At 37.0% G+C, this 16302-nt stretch overlaps 1 protein-coding gene across 1 annotated transcript in view; it reads left to right on the top strand.

Moving 5' to 3' along the window:
* ST6GALNAC3 (ST6 N-acetylgalactosaminide alpha-2,6-sialyltransferase 3) overlaps positions 1-8717 on the top strand; it is a 47838-nt gene extending 39121 nt beyond the window's left edge. Inside the window, exon 5 of the mRNA XM_026051205.1 lies at positions 8304-8717. Coding sequence (XP_025906990.1) covers positions 8304-8717 — 414 coding nt within the window. The remainder of the gene's footprint in view (positions 1-8303) is intronic.
* The last annotated feature ends 7585 nt before the right edge of the window (positions 8718-16302 follow it).

Genomic DNA, 16302 nt, shown 5'->3' with positions numbered 1-16302 from the left:
GTGGGTATTTATAATAAATACGAATTAAGGTCAATAGTCACAGAATAATCCTACCTTTTGTTTCCCTCAAGAGCTTGCAGATGGGACAAAAAGTTCTTAAGACTCACTAATATAATCAGCAACTTCATACTGAAGGACTCCCGTTATTTTTATGTTTTTTTTCAGAGATACTTATCATTTGCAAAGAAAAGGCAGCTTTTGTGGGGGGAATCCTTTTGACCTTGGTTGCTTTCAAGGACATCATTCTAATGTCCCCTCTGTAAGGGCGGATTATATATTGTGTTGCCTGGCATTGTACTCTGCTACCATACAAGGTACTGGATGAGGGAAATTGTTTTTGTCCTTTTGTGCTGTGATTTGTTCCTTACTCAGTCCATGCACTAACAGCACATTCCCCCTTTTTATGTCTCCTTGAGTTGTAACTGACATTTTACCTCCTTGTGTTTTGTATTGTTTGTCTAGCGAATATGCCCACATAGAGAAGAAAGAAATGTTCTTATCTTCCTTATTGCTACATATAAAAAAACAGAAAAGAAATACAAACAGGGAATTGCAGAGATAAAGTAAACCTAAAAAATTATGGTAGTGATAGCTTTCTGGATCAAATAATAACATTTTTTACTGGTAATAAGTATTTGTGGACACCTTATTGCAAATACATTTTCACAGCCTGGTGGCTAAAGGACTGCCATAGTTAAGACTAACTGGTCATTATGGTGTGTGGAGTTGGTTGTGATTTGATGGACAGTGCCTGGMTTAAATTTGTGGATTTCTGGTGGCTTATTTTATGCACAAAATTCAAGAGTATGAAGTGCTAATGAGGGCAAGTCAGTAAAATGGGGGATATTAAGACAAATGACTTACTGGATTGAATATTCAGCAAGCAGGCTTTGGTTGGAAGAATTCCCGGCTTTTGAACTATTACAAAGCCATGATATTTCAAAGGCTGTATATTTGCAAATGAGTGATAGATAGAGTGTGACAAACATTCTGGATATTTATGGCCATTAGCTAGATCACTGGAATGAAATTGAGAGTCCTTTGTAAATGTAGTTGGTTTTTCCTGAATGATATTTGAGCAACTGGGAGATTATTTTTTTCACAGACTGCTGTTCAATAGTGAATGTTATTTTAGTGCCTGCCTTGTGAACTTGCTGCATAGAGAATGCATGAAGGCATTTGCCTCCCTGCAGAAGAATTAAGCATACAATTCACAAATGTTTTCGACATGGCTATTTCCAAAGGACATACTTGTGTATAGTGATATTTTTATCCCAGTTTTTACATGTCAAAGAAGATTCTGCTGCTCTTTTTCAGCCTATCTCAGTTTGGGATTGAGAGGTATTAGGTAGAGCTGGGACTCCAAGGACCTGCATGTCGACAGATCCCAGGATTTTTGGTTACCTGCTGCCGTGCATGCTGGAATGTCTGTATCCGTTTCTGTCTATCTGGCGCTTGGGCAGTTGCAGTTCAATGAAGAAAGCCGTCCCGTCTAATGCCAAATTGTTTTATTGACTTGTCTGATATGAACTTACTTAGCAAAAGTTCTTTAGGTTATACCTTAGCAGGTCTCTCTGGGTGCTTCTCTTTTCCTCCCCACTGATCCTGGTTTCTCTAACTCAGCTACAGATCAGCATCCTGTCGGCTCCCAAAGTCCCTTTCCACTTATGCCTCATCCATTCAAACACTAAAGCCTATTCTGACAGTCCCTTTTCATGATGTGTTTCAATTCTTCATGGGATTTCTTTTTTGCCTGTAGGCAAAACATGCACAGTCTGCCCCTTGCACCATTCCAGAAGTTTGGCAGCCCTCTGCCGTTGCAGGCTTTAATGTTGTAGAAGCAACACTGAGTCTGCATTTGGCAGCTTCCTTCCTTCATTAGAGCCTCACAGAACAATTTCAAATGTTCTTTATTTACTCTCTGCCATGGCTGTATATTTGAGTCGTTTAGGCTCAATAGACTCAGGAAATGCACTTCCTGATAGAGCTGTCAGGATTCGTTCCATAATTATTTTTCCAAAATAAAATGCTAGTATAAACTTCTTTTTGAAAAGCCAGGTTCAGTGAAGTTTTCATTGGGAGGCAGGATGGAGGGGGAAAATGAAATRGACTACTTTGGTAATGTGAAATATTCATTTTTTTGTAGTATAGTCTAATTATCACTGGAAAGAGTATTTTAATTCAATTTTAGAAAGCTATTTAAATCTGATTAAAACAGCAGAAAGTTAAGGTATTTTGATCAGTCTGGATCTATCTTTACTAGAATACTATTTTATAGGATAATCAGAGGGAAACTATCTGAATTTCAGAGTTTTTTTTTCTATAGATTAAAATACATAGAATGACCTGATTTTATGCTTTCTTCTTTTTAGGTCATAGGCTTGACCCTGCTGCTACTCAGAATTTTCTCATATATATTTGAGGCATTTATTTTTCCGCTTTGGGTAAAATGAGGTATACTTGATTTTTGCCTTGTTTCAAAGCTCCCTTTATTTTTCCCAAAAGCAGCAGTAAAATCAACAACGTTCTGATGAGCTTTCGCTCTGCTAGTGCTTGAAAAAGGTATGAGCTGCCTTGGGGTAACTGGAGCTTCAAGTGAGAAAGATGACACTCCATTACTTTGCATTGTGATTCACATTAAGATGGAGCTTTTTTATTTCTTTTCCTTAAGAAATGGAACTAAAGTATTTAAAAAATCAAAAAAAATGTAAATGGTGCTGGAGATTCTGGCATACTCCAAGTTTGAACTTCCTCCCTTTTTCTATCTTTTTCCATTGATATGAAGAATGCACACGCTCAAAAGAAGGACCAATACAGTCTTTTTGAGGAAATGCARCATGATTTGCAAATCAAGGAATAGCAGTTCAGTGACAACTGGGTCAATGTATATGGAAAGAATTTCAGTGATGTTTATTTATTCAGTTTCTTCCTGCAGGATTAGTCCCATTATGTGGCTCCTGTAGGCTCCTTTCCAATTCATTCAATTTAAATAAAAACTTTCTGCTAGCACTTATGTACATATCACTGACAGTCATCTAAATAAAATATCCAAGCCACTTGAGTCTCAGGAACAGTCTGAGGAAGAGGCAGATCATATTCTATTTATTTGGAAATGGAATGCATGTTCACATAAGGCTTATTTTGAGATAATGTCTAAATGTTAAAATCTTTATGAAATCTTAGCATTAAATTTTATGAAGACATAGATGTTTACTGGAATGTGATGCCAAGGCTGAAATCAATTGCTGAAGATTAAAAAAAAAAAAAAAGACACTACCACAGGTGGGAAGAGTTATCATCAACAAATTTAGGGTAATCAGTCTTGTATTTTTTGTATCATTTTTATTTTCATTGCTTGATGGTAGTTATGTAATGTGATTTATATAGAGTGCTTCTGAGTGCCGCATTAAATTGATAACTCTGGATGAACACACAAGCAAACACAGTACTATCTTTCTTATCTTTAAATGTGCTGAATTTTCTCTTAGAGAACCCTGTCAAGTTTTTCCTCCCAGTTAGACGTTTGAAAAAAGTGAGTCAGTGTAGATAAAAACTGCTTGGTTAATCATTACTGAAACACAGGAAAAATTAAAATACATTTTTTGCTTGCAAAGTAGAGAAAAGCAATAGAAACAATGCCAGATGCTTAATGCCTSTCTTGTACCTTTCATTTGAAAGACCTCAAAAGAACATCAAGAAGAATAAACGCAAAATCTATTCCCTATTGGCATCATTATAAACGTTGCATCTTCTAAAACTCTGAAGACATGCAAGAAGAGTAGAAGCATAAATGGCATTGAAATAAGAAGGTCTCTCTGGAGCTTTGTTCAATCAGCTTTGTTAGAACTCACTCAAATCGGATGATTATAAGAAAAGATCTCATTTGTTTCAACATTAAAGGAGCAAATTAATACGTGGCGAGCTGCTAATAATTGCCTCGTTATTTAGTGAATGGGCATTGTGTCCAATTTACAAAATTACAATCATATTGTTAAAGTAACAATTGGAAAAGTTTAATCTGAATTTCCTAACTGTCTGTGTGATTAGTTGTGGGATTCACAGAGCAAAGCAGAGTTGTGGGTAGGAGCTGGTTCTGCAGCATGCCACAGCCCTATAGTGCCAAGAGCTCTCTGGAGTAAATCAGCTCTTCATTAGTATAAATTAAATATGCTTATATCCTGAGTTAGAGTTGATCCAATTAAAGGACTATTTTGGCTGTCTCTGATAAGATTGCAGCTTGGAATGTAGGCGGTCAATCCAGATGTTGTTTTGCAGTCCTCACTGCATTGGAGAAACCAGAAAGTTTGTGGTGTGGAAAGTTTTGGCTAACATGTTTGAGAGACATGGCCTGAGATCAYGTCCACTTTGATCTGCATCAGTCCTGTAGGCTGGGAGCTTGGTGATCCAAAAGCTGCTCCTTTGGGAAASCCTAATCTGCAAGTGATCCTGTAACTGGAATTTCATTCTCTTGTTGGAGATATTTGAAATGCTGGGGAGTTGTTTCAAACTGGAAAGTAACCAAATTCCCAAACATTGAACTCCTCTATGGAACTGAATCACATTCTGTGACCTACTTTTAGTTAGTCGTGCTTGTGACCTTTGCTAATTCTGTCTGTTTTGTTATTTAACGATTTGACCTTTGATTTTGTGAAGCCACTTCAGTGCTAAATGCAAAGATTTAATAACTAGAACTGTTTGATAAGTGATCTTTATTACACAGCTATTTCTCTTTGCTAGAGCAGCAGCACTGTTTTGCAAGTTCTAATTCACAGTTTTAATTATCTTTTCCATTGTGTGTAAGCTTGCACGGGAAATGGAAAGGTCAGACATTTCATTTGCGTTACTGATTAAAATAAAAGTGCTGCTCAACAGTTACAATGTATCATTCAAGAAGAAGACAGGACAATTTGTCAGRATCATGCCCAGCTGCACTGCTGCGGACTTTTACATCCTTCTGGTCAGCAACGAAATGAGTAATTTTCTAGAGGCAAAGCAGCTTATCAAAAATAAGCTCCGACACCATAGTGTGTGGAGGTGATCTATATGTCTAAGTACACAAAAAGAAAAGAAAAGGTGACCGGTTCTCCCTGTTTTCTTCTTTAGCTGTATAGCTATAATGAAAGCAAACACAGGTCTAATGAAAAGCACGTTTCCTGGCCAGAGGGCATAAGCGGTAATGGCACAGGTTCCCACATGGTCCTGCCAATCTGCAGCCATGCAGCAGCYGCTGGACCCTCGCTGCAGGTGAGAGGCAGCTTGGACTACCTGCCAGATCCATCTTCGGCTTTGCTGGGTAGGCTGCTCTTGGGTTGGTATTTAATTACTATCCTGGTGTATGTGATGCAGACACCTGCATGCTGTTAACTGCAAAATAGATGACCAACAAGGCAAGTGTTCTGTAATTCTCCAGTTTCTGTCTCCCTATATTTAGGTTTCTGTGTGTAAGAATCGTTTCTCTGTCTCTATTCACTTTTAACACAAACAGTACAGCAAGTTCAATAGCAAAGTGATCAGCTTCTTGCAGTTTTTCTGGGGCAACTTTGAAGATGTTAAAAACCAAAAATCTGCTCATGAGACAGACATGAAGTTCACAGCACACATCCTAGTTCTGAGTGAGGGGCAGCACAGGATTGTACAGATCCCTTAGTCCCAGTGCCATCGTGAGCCATGAGGGAGGTCCTGGTTCAGTATCAGACACAGCAACGCCGATAGCCTTGTTTCTTCCCAGTTCTGACCATGCTGGATTCATCAGATGAGCCACACTTGAGCACCTTTCATGTCTGAAAGCGGTGGGAAGCCATGCATGAGGTAGGGTGCAATTGCAAACAGGAATGCTGAGGTAAATGAAGAAAAGCAGAACTGTTTCATGTGCGTTACTTAAACCCACAAGCTGCTATATGTTTGATGAGCATTTTCTGATAAATTGCAGAAGATATGATGCAGGAAGATACTGCAGTCAGTGATGCTGGCATGAGGAGTGGCGTGTCTGTGTCAGATGTATTTAATACTTGGTTCAGATACATAGAGTATTGTGAGTTATTTCTTCAATTTCTCCGTGATCTCTGTGCACATAGGTGCACATTAGGACATCTAAAACCRCTGTAGATTTTAAAAGTAGTTTTTTTTTGAGATAAGACTGGGAGAGATTAAGCCTCTTCTTTACTGAAGAGGAGAAGATTACATGGTGACCTAGTACAGGCATTCAGTATATGAAAGCATTTTATGAATTGGTACAACATAAATGAATCTCAACAAAACAGCTAGAAAACAGTGGGCACAATGCAGGAGTAGGTGTGCTTGGTTTATTCGAGCAGAACAGTTGCACTCAGTGAATAGAAAATGTGCAATGCATTTCTAACTAAGGTCAGAAATCAAACAATTCCAAGTTTGAGAAAGCAACTCCATTTTAATGGAGAAAGAAAGGAATTATGAAAAAAAAAAATCAATACTGAGTTTGAGACAAATGTAAATGGGTCCAGATTCTTGAGCAAATTGGTGCTTTCCTCTCTAGCAGTTTCATATTCAGCATTTCTTCATTTGAAATTTCACCCTCAAATCTATAAATTAATCTGCTGGGACTTTAACAATTCACTTCATGTTAGAATATAAATTATGTTTATGGATTTGTTTAGATCATCCAGCCATGTCCTCATAAACTATCTTAGAAAGGATTTGTGTAACTAAGTGATAAACAGAAAGGCTGTTGTGTTCAGCTGCATCTCCTGGGATTTCATCTTTGCTGTCAGAGAGCTAGGCAGGATGGCTCTGTAAAACTACAATAGCTATAAAGAAATAACCAAAAAATGTTTTTCTCTGAAGAAAACACTGCCAATGTTTTTGCAGGCAGTCAGGTAGCTCTAACCCCTGACTAAACAAGGAAAGAATGTTTTCCGGAGCCACTTGCATACACAAGTGAGCCTTTGCAACTGCTGGGATTATTGCAAAAGTCTTGCAGGTTGTACCTTACTTCAGCTAAATATTGTCACCTAAATATAAGATACTTAAGCTGCTATAATTCAGTTCTTTTCAGATGTTTACCTCTTGTCCTTATAATATGTGTCGTTACTAAACAAATGTTTTCTTGGCCACCRTTTCTGAAAGGTTACCATAGTTAAATATGTCCGGGATATTGATTGCAATTAGCTAAATGAAGGTGTGATTTTGAAGTGAAATAATGACAAGGCTGTTTAGAAAAGCATTTAGCATCCTGTTAGGTTGAGCATCATGAGGGAAATTATGCCTAAAGAATGTACAACTGAAGCCACCATCTCCAGGTTAAGAGCAGGACAGAAGATTTAGTCTGTGACCATACACAAAATTGTAGATGATCTGTAGCCTGGACAGTTCTTCTGTAGTCTTTTTTTTTTTTTTTTTAATTTGCTCTTGTTGGATGGATATAGTTTTCATTTGGTTTAGATTGCCACCACACTGTTCATAGAATTCAGCCTAAATACATGGCATTTCCTCTATTTTTTGGGGGGCAAAAGATCCAAAGATACATTTGCTATTTATAGCTTGACAAATGGATGATCAGATAGGTCCTATGTCTCTTAAGACAGATAGCTGCTTCTATCTCCATTTCATTTGGGTGAAATATAAATTGTATCTGTGAAATACTTTCTTTGACTTCACTGCRTCCAGGATTATGTTCCTAGTTCAGAAGTCACCAGTCCTTCTATCTCTTGTTTTTCGCGCATCATTATTTAGACAGCACATTATATTTCTGTACATACATCTCCTTTCCAAATGCATGATTTTCATTCCACCAGATTATTTGTTAGAGCAACATTTCACTTTTGGCTCTGATCACAAGTCTGAGAACTATTCATTCAAACTCTTAAACACAGTCCGCATATAGTAGTACTTCTAGGGTTTTTTTTTTTATTTTTTTTTTATTTTTTATTTTTTATTTTTTTCGTATTGCAGATAACACCTATTTAGGAGAGAAGAAGGCATTGGTCTAAATACTATTTTTTGCTGCTTCTTTCTTTCATTGTTTTCTCTTTTACTGAGAAATGTTTAGAGAGAAAAGGGAATGATTCTTTTTCTATCTACTTTGCAAAGAAGAGAACAAAGGAAAAGATTACAGCTACTTCCTCTTTCAGGAATAAAAAAGGATTGCATTGAGAGCTTTGTAGCGTAGGGTTTTCCACCAGCTCTGCCACATGSGGACTGATGTTTTTTTAAAGAGAAATATCACTATCAATTTGGTGAATTAAGCCATTCTTTCTGTGAAATGAATTTTCAGCCTGTATGTTTTACAGACAAAGAATTGCCTTCCTTTTTTTTTTTCTTTCTTTCAGCCTCTGCAACTAGACTGTGACCTGTGTGCCATTGTTTCAAACTCAGGACAGATGACAGGCCAGAGGGTGGGAGCTGAGATAGACAAGTCTTCCTGCATATGGAGGATGAACAACGCTCCCACCAAGGGCTATGAGGAGGATGTTGGGAAGAGGACAACCATAAGAGTGGTCTCTCACACCAGCGTGCCCTTGTTACTCAAGAACCCTGACTATTTTTTCAAAGAAGCCAACAACACCGCCTATGTGATCTGGGGTCCTTTTCGGAACATGAGGAAAGATGGAAATGGCATCGTGTACAACATGCTGAAGAAAACTGTTGACAGCTACCCAGCTGCCAGAATCTATGTGACAACTGAAAAGCGCATGGGTTACTGTGATGCTGTGTTTAAGAAGGAGACAGGAAAAGATCGGTGAGTCCTACTTCTGAAGAGCAATTATAATGTTTGAAAAACGATACATGGGAGAGGGCCATGCAGGATGCCAGCGACTAAATGAGTCCCTAGATATGTTTTTAATGGATTGTTATACGGTTTTGACTGTTATAAGCACTTGATGAGGCAGCAGCTAGGCCCCATTTAYCCCACCTACGCTACCTTCTGTTCTTTCCATTTCTGTTGGCTTGAGTCCCGAAAATATTGGATGTCTTCCTGAAACATTTTAAAAACTCTGTGTTGTTTTCAGCACAATTTACTATTGATTAAATTGACATTTTATTTGAAGAGAATAATCTTACACAAACAACATTTCTAAATGCACAACCTCAGGATAAGTCCGGATTTGGTGTTTTATTCTCTGATGAGATTCACTTTACCCTTAAAAACAAACTTCGGGGTACAGAATGTTTATGGTATTTCATGCTGAAAAGGGATTATCAGTGACATTGCAATAATTTTAGCAGAATTATGTTGGTATGTTCACCTTGCCTGAGAAGGTGTGTTTATGTTCCTCAAGTGGAGGTTTTAAGAGAGATGAAGTGTGAGGGTCACTATTCTGGCTAACACATTAAGTGCTGTGAATTTGGATTTGTAGAAGTCAGTCCATGAACTACAAAATTTTATAGCTGATCAGCAAAATTTCTGTCCTTTGTGGTTTTTGCATGAATGACAGCCTGTCATAGATAATCAGATAGGGAGTTTCCAGATCCATATTCTGCCCTAGTGTTGTTATTTCAGTTTGGATGTCAGTGGCAAAGAACTGTAGCTTTGTCACCAAACTAAGAATACAAACAGTTTACAATACACAAGCAGTTTAACTCGGTCCAAAACTTTTATTTAAATTTTCAAGGTAGAAGAACTTGGGATTCTGGAACTGAAGGGCACTTATATGCCATAAAAGTGTCCAGGTTCTCACAGTCTCTTTGGTTTGATTACCAGAGATTGATAGAGAAAATGCAAAACTATTCTTCAAAAATGTCCTCTAACAATCCAGGTCATCCAGTTGAGGTATTAATCATCAGAATATGATCACGGGTACTTTTATTGCATTACTATATCTAAATTTGCATTTTTAATAAAATTAGTGATCTGTGATTTTTCAACACTTTAATTGTCTTTACTGTGAGACTGCAAAGGATATCTTATTTTTTCTTATCAAAAAAGCCTATCATTTAATGTCAAAACATTCTCATCACCAGTCTGGTGAATTCCACTTCAACAAACTAGGATATCACAAGATTTTCTTGTTACCTAATTAACAAAATAGAAATGTTTTCTTCCAAATTAAACGGAACTTTTGTTTTCCCTGTGATTGTTAAAATTCTCAAGCAGACTGACCTCAGAGTAGCTCAGTTTCTTTTTTCTTAATCCACTGAAACTAAAACTTTCACATTATCATAGGGGCAGAGTGTAAACAGACTGCTTATGATCCACTTCACATTGCATTTGCAAGTACCTCCCTTTTACTTTATCAGAAATCCTCAGTTCTCACAGTGGAAATCAAATAGTAACCTTGTTTCTACCAAAACATTTGGTAGAGTGTAAATGTAAAAACGTTTATTTTCTACACCTGATTTTAAAAAAATACTTAATCTTATAATACAAAATAGTGCAGTACCTCAGTGGAAACAAGGGAAACAATCAGCATGTTACTTGCCAACACCTTCTATATCCCTAGAAAATAACCTGCAGTTCTCTTCTAATCTGACGACCTCAGTTTGGAAACTACTTTATTTTCTATAACATCTTTCACAGACCATTCTGCTGTTTCTTAGGGGGGTTCATGAGGCTATTAGAGATATATAGTGTTTGTAGAAGCAGGAAAAGGAAAGCATAGGAGCAGTGCGGGTGATGAAAATAGTTTTATGTGTTATGCCAGACTATTATGATGCTGAGACAGGCTCAGGTTCTTCAACCAAATATTCCTTCCGTTCCTAGGAGAAACATCAACTCTTGCTTGCAGTATTAGTTTGAATAGAGGTCTGTTTCAACAGTTTCCCAACAAAATATTCTGGAAGGAGTCCAAATTTGGTTCATGTCTTAAAATGCACCAAGTGAGTTGTAACCACATCTATTTTTAGTCTGATCCTAAAATGCAATCCTTATGTACGGAGTATGCTACCAATGCATACTAAGATTACTACAGATTTCTGGTCTGTCAAGCTTTTAATGAGCTTTCAATTTCTACTCTTTGATGTACCCTCTTTTTGTGCAATTAGTGGAATTTTAAAGTTTTTTCATCCTCGTGGTGCTCAAATTTTAGAGGATGTTGCAGGGGGGACTCACAGCTGACTGCTGTGCTGCAGACGGGCTCTGCTCTTGCACCATGGGAGCAGGACCCTTACTCTCAAATTCTGTGAGTGCAGCTCCAAACCACCTGCTTTGGGAACAAAGGTTTTATTGCTGGGTCTGGAAAGAAACAAGATTTGCACCTAAAGAACTTCCAATAAACCTGTTTTATTAATTTAGAATAAATTTAGCATTTTTTAATTCTTCTATAGAACAAAATATCCTCCGATACAGACTATCGATGCTGGAGAGTTAACCTTGTGTGCAGTGTTATGAATCTGGGGGACATATGTTCTTTCTGAGAGTCTTCATTAGTGAAACGTTTGATTTTAAGGCAGTGAATGCTCATCTGCTGTGAATAATTATTGTACATAATATTAATTACCAGACATTCATAATTTTTCATGAATGTATTTTACTTAGTATTTCCCCAGAGGGAACATAAAGCTGACAGCTTCTTCCAATACTTTGCCAATGTTTTAGTACATTGTATGTATTGATTCGGGTGAAAGGATTTAATAAAACATTAGGTAATTCTTAAACTCAGGTTACCTGAATCCATGTGAGCAATTCTAAAGACATTTATAACTTTCTCATGCATTAKAAATATAATGTAAGGTCATATGACTACATTTAATTGGTAATAACAGAGAAAACTATAGTCTTCCTTAAAGCAGCAGAAGTAATTCTGGTCTGATAGAGTGCACTGAACAGCCCTAAATAGGTTTTAATTAGCTGGCACCAAAGCTGCACCACCCTTAGGGAGGGTAAAATTAATGAAAACTAGCAGCAAATAGATCAGTGCTACCGGCTGTTATTGCCTTGGGTGAAGGTGATGAGGAAGAAGGGAGTGTCTTTTAAGGATCATTTAGAAAACAGTCTGTGTTAAAAGTCACTTTCAGAAGGCAATGATAAAATAAATCTGTGCTAGTATCAGTGAGACAGTCTAATGTCATCCAGATTGCAGGCTCTGCTGGTGTTTATCTTGCGAACATCGCAGGCATTCGAGCAGGTCGGCAGAGCCAGCCCATGTCGTGGCTCCATGTCCCCTCTTCGGGGACAGAAGAGGTCTTAGAAAACCTCCAGCAGTGCATGTGCACATGTCTAAGCACAACTTAATGTATTCTTACTCCCACCCCACGTGAATTACTACCTGAAAAGAGCAGGGTGTACTTTGCTGCTTAGATATATTCTGTTCTCCTAATRTTCTCCTTGAGAGATGTAAGGTGACATTCAGAAACATGGCAAATCCCACAGACCATTGCCTTGATATAGACAGTAGATCTAATAAATGCTCCCAGTCAAACAATCAGGTTTGATTCAGCCCTGTTGTGTTGGGATAGCGAGCTGGAGGAGTACACAGCTGTACAGGATGTGGAGTCGGTGAGTCATGTTTGCAGTAGTCAGATGGCTGTGTCTGGTTTGAAGGATTTTTGCTACTGTCTTGAACAATTCTGAAGTAAGAAAATAGCTTTTGTGCTTCTCTTCCAGTTCTCAGTTTCCTCTGTTCGTGCCCAGATGGTGCTGTGTGTTAGGCTGTGAGAGCTGTTCTGTCATTTGAGGCAGAGATGGATCATGCTGATCACTGAGTCAAAATTCAGAATTTGGGTGGCTGCTCAGCCTGCTATTTTGCTCAGCTATGCTCACTAATTATTTATTACTTTGGCAATATTTGAGATTCATATTACATCTCTGTCACTTACAGCTATCAAATTAGATTAATCTAAATTTCAGACTGACACTGTTAGATGACTGCAGTCATTACAGCCTCACCTCAACTAATATGTGGTTGCTGATGTGTCTGACTAATCTACGCAAAGCTGTAGTCTAGTGCAGATGTCACCGAGATGAAGAAACTAAATGACATTTGCTATAACTCAGGTAGCTACAACTTCTGTTGTTTGCTTGTGGTCTTCATGAATTTAGGTCTTAAAGCTGTCAGTGGCCAGTTCATCAGAGTTTTATACTGTATTTCTGGATGTTGGCTTAAATGAAATACTATAGTTATGCTACTTCCACTTTTGGACTTGTTTACATAGACCTGCTAGTTTCTTTATCAGGGTCATTTGGAGAAAATATAAAATCTTAGCCAGAGTTGCACAGCATTTGCAAAAAGCTTTTTTTTTTTGTGGGAAATTGTAAATATCGATGCCAAAATCTGTCTTCAGATAGTTAAATCTGGGGAGTTGGGGAGAACTTTTGATCAGTGCTTTGTATCAACATGTTTTTCCTAAAAAAATCTGTAAGATGAGTAAGTGCTCAGTTCATTTCAAGAAAATAGAATAAAGGAATATTAGTATCTTTAAATTATGGTCCAGATTGATATAGGAATGTTTGCTTAAGCCTTTTTAAGGATATTTTTTTTTTCTATTTACCTTTTTCTATTGTAGGTATTATGATGATATAGTTATGACAAATAGTTTATTGCATAAAATCAGCAAAACGTTCTCCTCTACCTGTGAAACTCAGAGCAAACCCCAGAATGTGTGCTTGATAATAGTGAACATTTTTCATATGCTTAACTTTTCTTAACTTTTCTTGAACCATTCCGTGTCACTTTCATCCTTTTTATAATGTAATTTCTTCAAAAAAGGTTAATGGCTTTGTCCATCTTCATTCAGAGAATTCATAGAGGACTTAAATACTTTCATTGTCAGTTAAGACTCTTTTATTATCTGAAAAAGCAAGGGTTTAAAGCATGAAACCTTAATGAAATAAATAGATTTTTCATTAAAAAACACTTAAAACTTCAACCTCTATTGCTACTTATGGTCAATCACAAGACTGGTAACAACTGCTTTGGGGTTTACACTCTCTGCACTCACTCTTCCATTTCCTGATAAAACACCAGTTGTTCGTGAGTATCGTGGATTTATTCCCTGCAGCCCATTAGTAACTGCATTTCTTTTACTTTATGAAGATTTTCCTAATTAAGATGAACATTTTTACCTATTAGGCAGATGGAACTCAATAGAAGAAGGCCATTTTTTATTAACATGCCAGTAAATGCTGTATAGAGCACTAGTACTTTTGTTAAGAAACAGAGCTCCCACTACATTACACTAATTATGCAGTAAAAAGAAAATTTATTTATTAAAAAAATCAATATTAGCTAATATTTTGCCATAATATTGTGGTTGGATGTAGAATGTGAGCTCAGAAACCAATTGATTCTTTGGTGATTGCCATAGAGTCATTTACTTTTATCTAATGAGGTGATTCTGGAATTACATATCAAAATCTACTTTATCTTTTCTTTGCATTTTCAAATTTTCTTTAAGTGAATCTAACTATTGCTTTTAATCCATTGCATCTCTCTCTCTCTTTTTTTTTTTTTTTTAAATGCCACTGAATCCATTTTCTGGTCCCAAAAAAGCAAATGCTTTAGCTTTATAGAGTGTTTGATATTATTGGAATTCCACACACAGCTTTCCCATCCTGTTCTTTAAAATGGAAATCCGAAGCTTTTATGATGATGATAGCATTGCTGATATCTCTCATGAGCAATGCTGAGATTACTCATATAGAAGAGATTTGCCAGCACTTTTCTCACATCCCATGACCATTTGCCTTTTGAAGGATTAGACAAGACAGTAAAAATTATGGGAGAAATCCTGGTAACACAGTACGTTCCAGTGCTTCCAGCTTTGCTGTCATCAGTAGAGATACTTCATGTAGGAAAAATAGATAATTCAAAGGAAGAAATTGGTAGAGGCATAGTTTTTGAACATAACCTTTGGTGCTCAGYTTACAGAAACCTCCTTGGATTGTCTTTCATAGATCAGCTTTTTTTGCTGTTTCAGATCACAGTGAATGAAACAAAACATACTTTTTAAAATGAGTTTAAATTTGAAAGACAGAGAACTAATTAAAAAGAAAAATGAAGCAATTCATTTTTGAATGAATTCATTCAGGAACACCYGTCTTTGATCCTGGTTGAAATAGTTACTTTTAAAAACAGAGTGATTGCCAGTAAAAACTTTATTTATCACCAGTYGTCACAGTATGCTTTTCCATGATATATTAAATAGATTAGGAAATAAATGCAGTGTCACTATTACTTTAGTATGATAACTGTTGGCTACTGATGACTATGGATTTTCTAACAGCAGCTACCTAAAGTGCAGCTGTATTTACTGTGTTTAGCCAAAAACCTCTTACTGTAATCAAACCACATGAGATGCACTGGGAGATTTTGTGTTACATGCTTGCTATTCAAGTGAGGACATCTGTTTTTAGAGCTAGTGTGTTGTTTCAGACAGGGAAGAGTTTCTGTACATCTGTCCAGCCACTAGCGGATAAAGCTTGTGAGAACAGACTACTTCTCTAAAAAAAAAAAAAAAAAAAAAAAGTGGATGAGATCTAAAAGTCATCCCCAAATTAATTTCAAATATGTCCCTGAATGAGATTTAGAAGAGATTGTCTTCTCGAAGCTTTGAACTGGTAGGCAACACTCTAAAAGATAAAATGTTCAGACTTTATCCATTACTGATACTGGTGCTTTTTATCTTAAAAAAAAAATAGTAGAAAGATTAGTAAACAGATATTGCACTGAAAATTTAATAGGTAAGAAATCAAGCCTGTGTGAGACCTCATATGCGTAAGTCACCTACCTTTGGGAAAACTGTGAAATTTTGTCTCGTTAAATTCATTTAGAACTCAGTGTTAGTTAGGCTCTTGCTTATGCACCCGTTCACTATATATTTTTACCATATGTAAACAAAACAGATGCTCTGCGCTGTTTTTCTTATATATGGGATGCAATGAATCCCATAAAAAGAAGGGAAGCTGCAGTCCCAGAACGGTGCAACTCTATGTGTGTACATGGACTTGTTGCTCACGGCTTCGAAGTTAACTCAGGATTCACAATAAAGCTTCTCCAAGAACTTGATGTTGTGCCAGGGTAGACTACAGAGTSCAGTTAGAAAACCCTCACTGACCATATGCCATGAGTTCCTGTCGTACTCAAATTCTTTGAGCTATGCATTTAAAAAATAACATGTCTAAGAATAGCATGTGCAACTTTACTTAGGCATTCACTTCTTCAGCAGTGGAAGTTTTGGAAACTACAACAGTTTGGAAAAATGTGATGACTTCTGCGGGGACTTGCTAGGAATCTTGAGAAGTGTCCTTAAACAATCTCATGTCTTTGACATTAACCAGCAGATTACTTAATGAGGTTGTGAAAGGGGACCCTGTTGACTCACATTTTCAAATATTCAGCCATCCTTCAACATTTTTAGGCAAATCTAGTTTATAGTATCATGTGTTATCAT

This window comes from Nothoprocta perdicaria, unplaced genomic scaffold (genome assembly GCF_003342845.1).
Source record: "Nothoprocta perdicaria isolate Ctin4 unplaced genomic scaffold, notPer1 scaffold_0, whole genome shotgun sequence".
NCBI classification, from domain to species: Eukaryota; Metazoa; Chordata; class Aves; order Tinamiformes; family Tinamidae; genus Nothoprocta; species Nothoprocta perdicaria.
The sequence above is the reverse complement of the archived record's forward strand: the minus strand, read 5'-3'. Positions and strand labels throughout refer to the sequence as shown.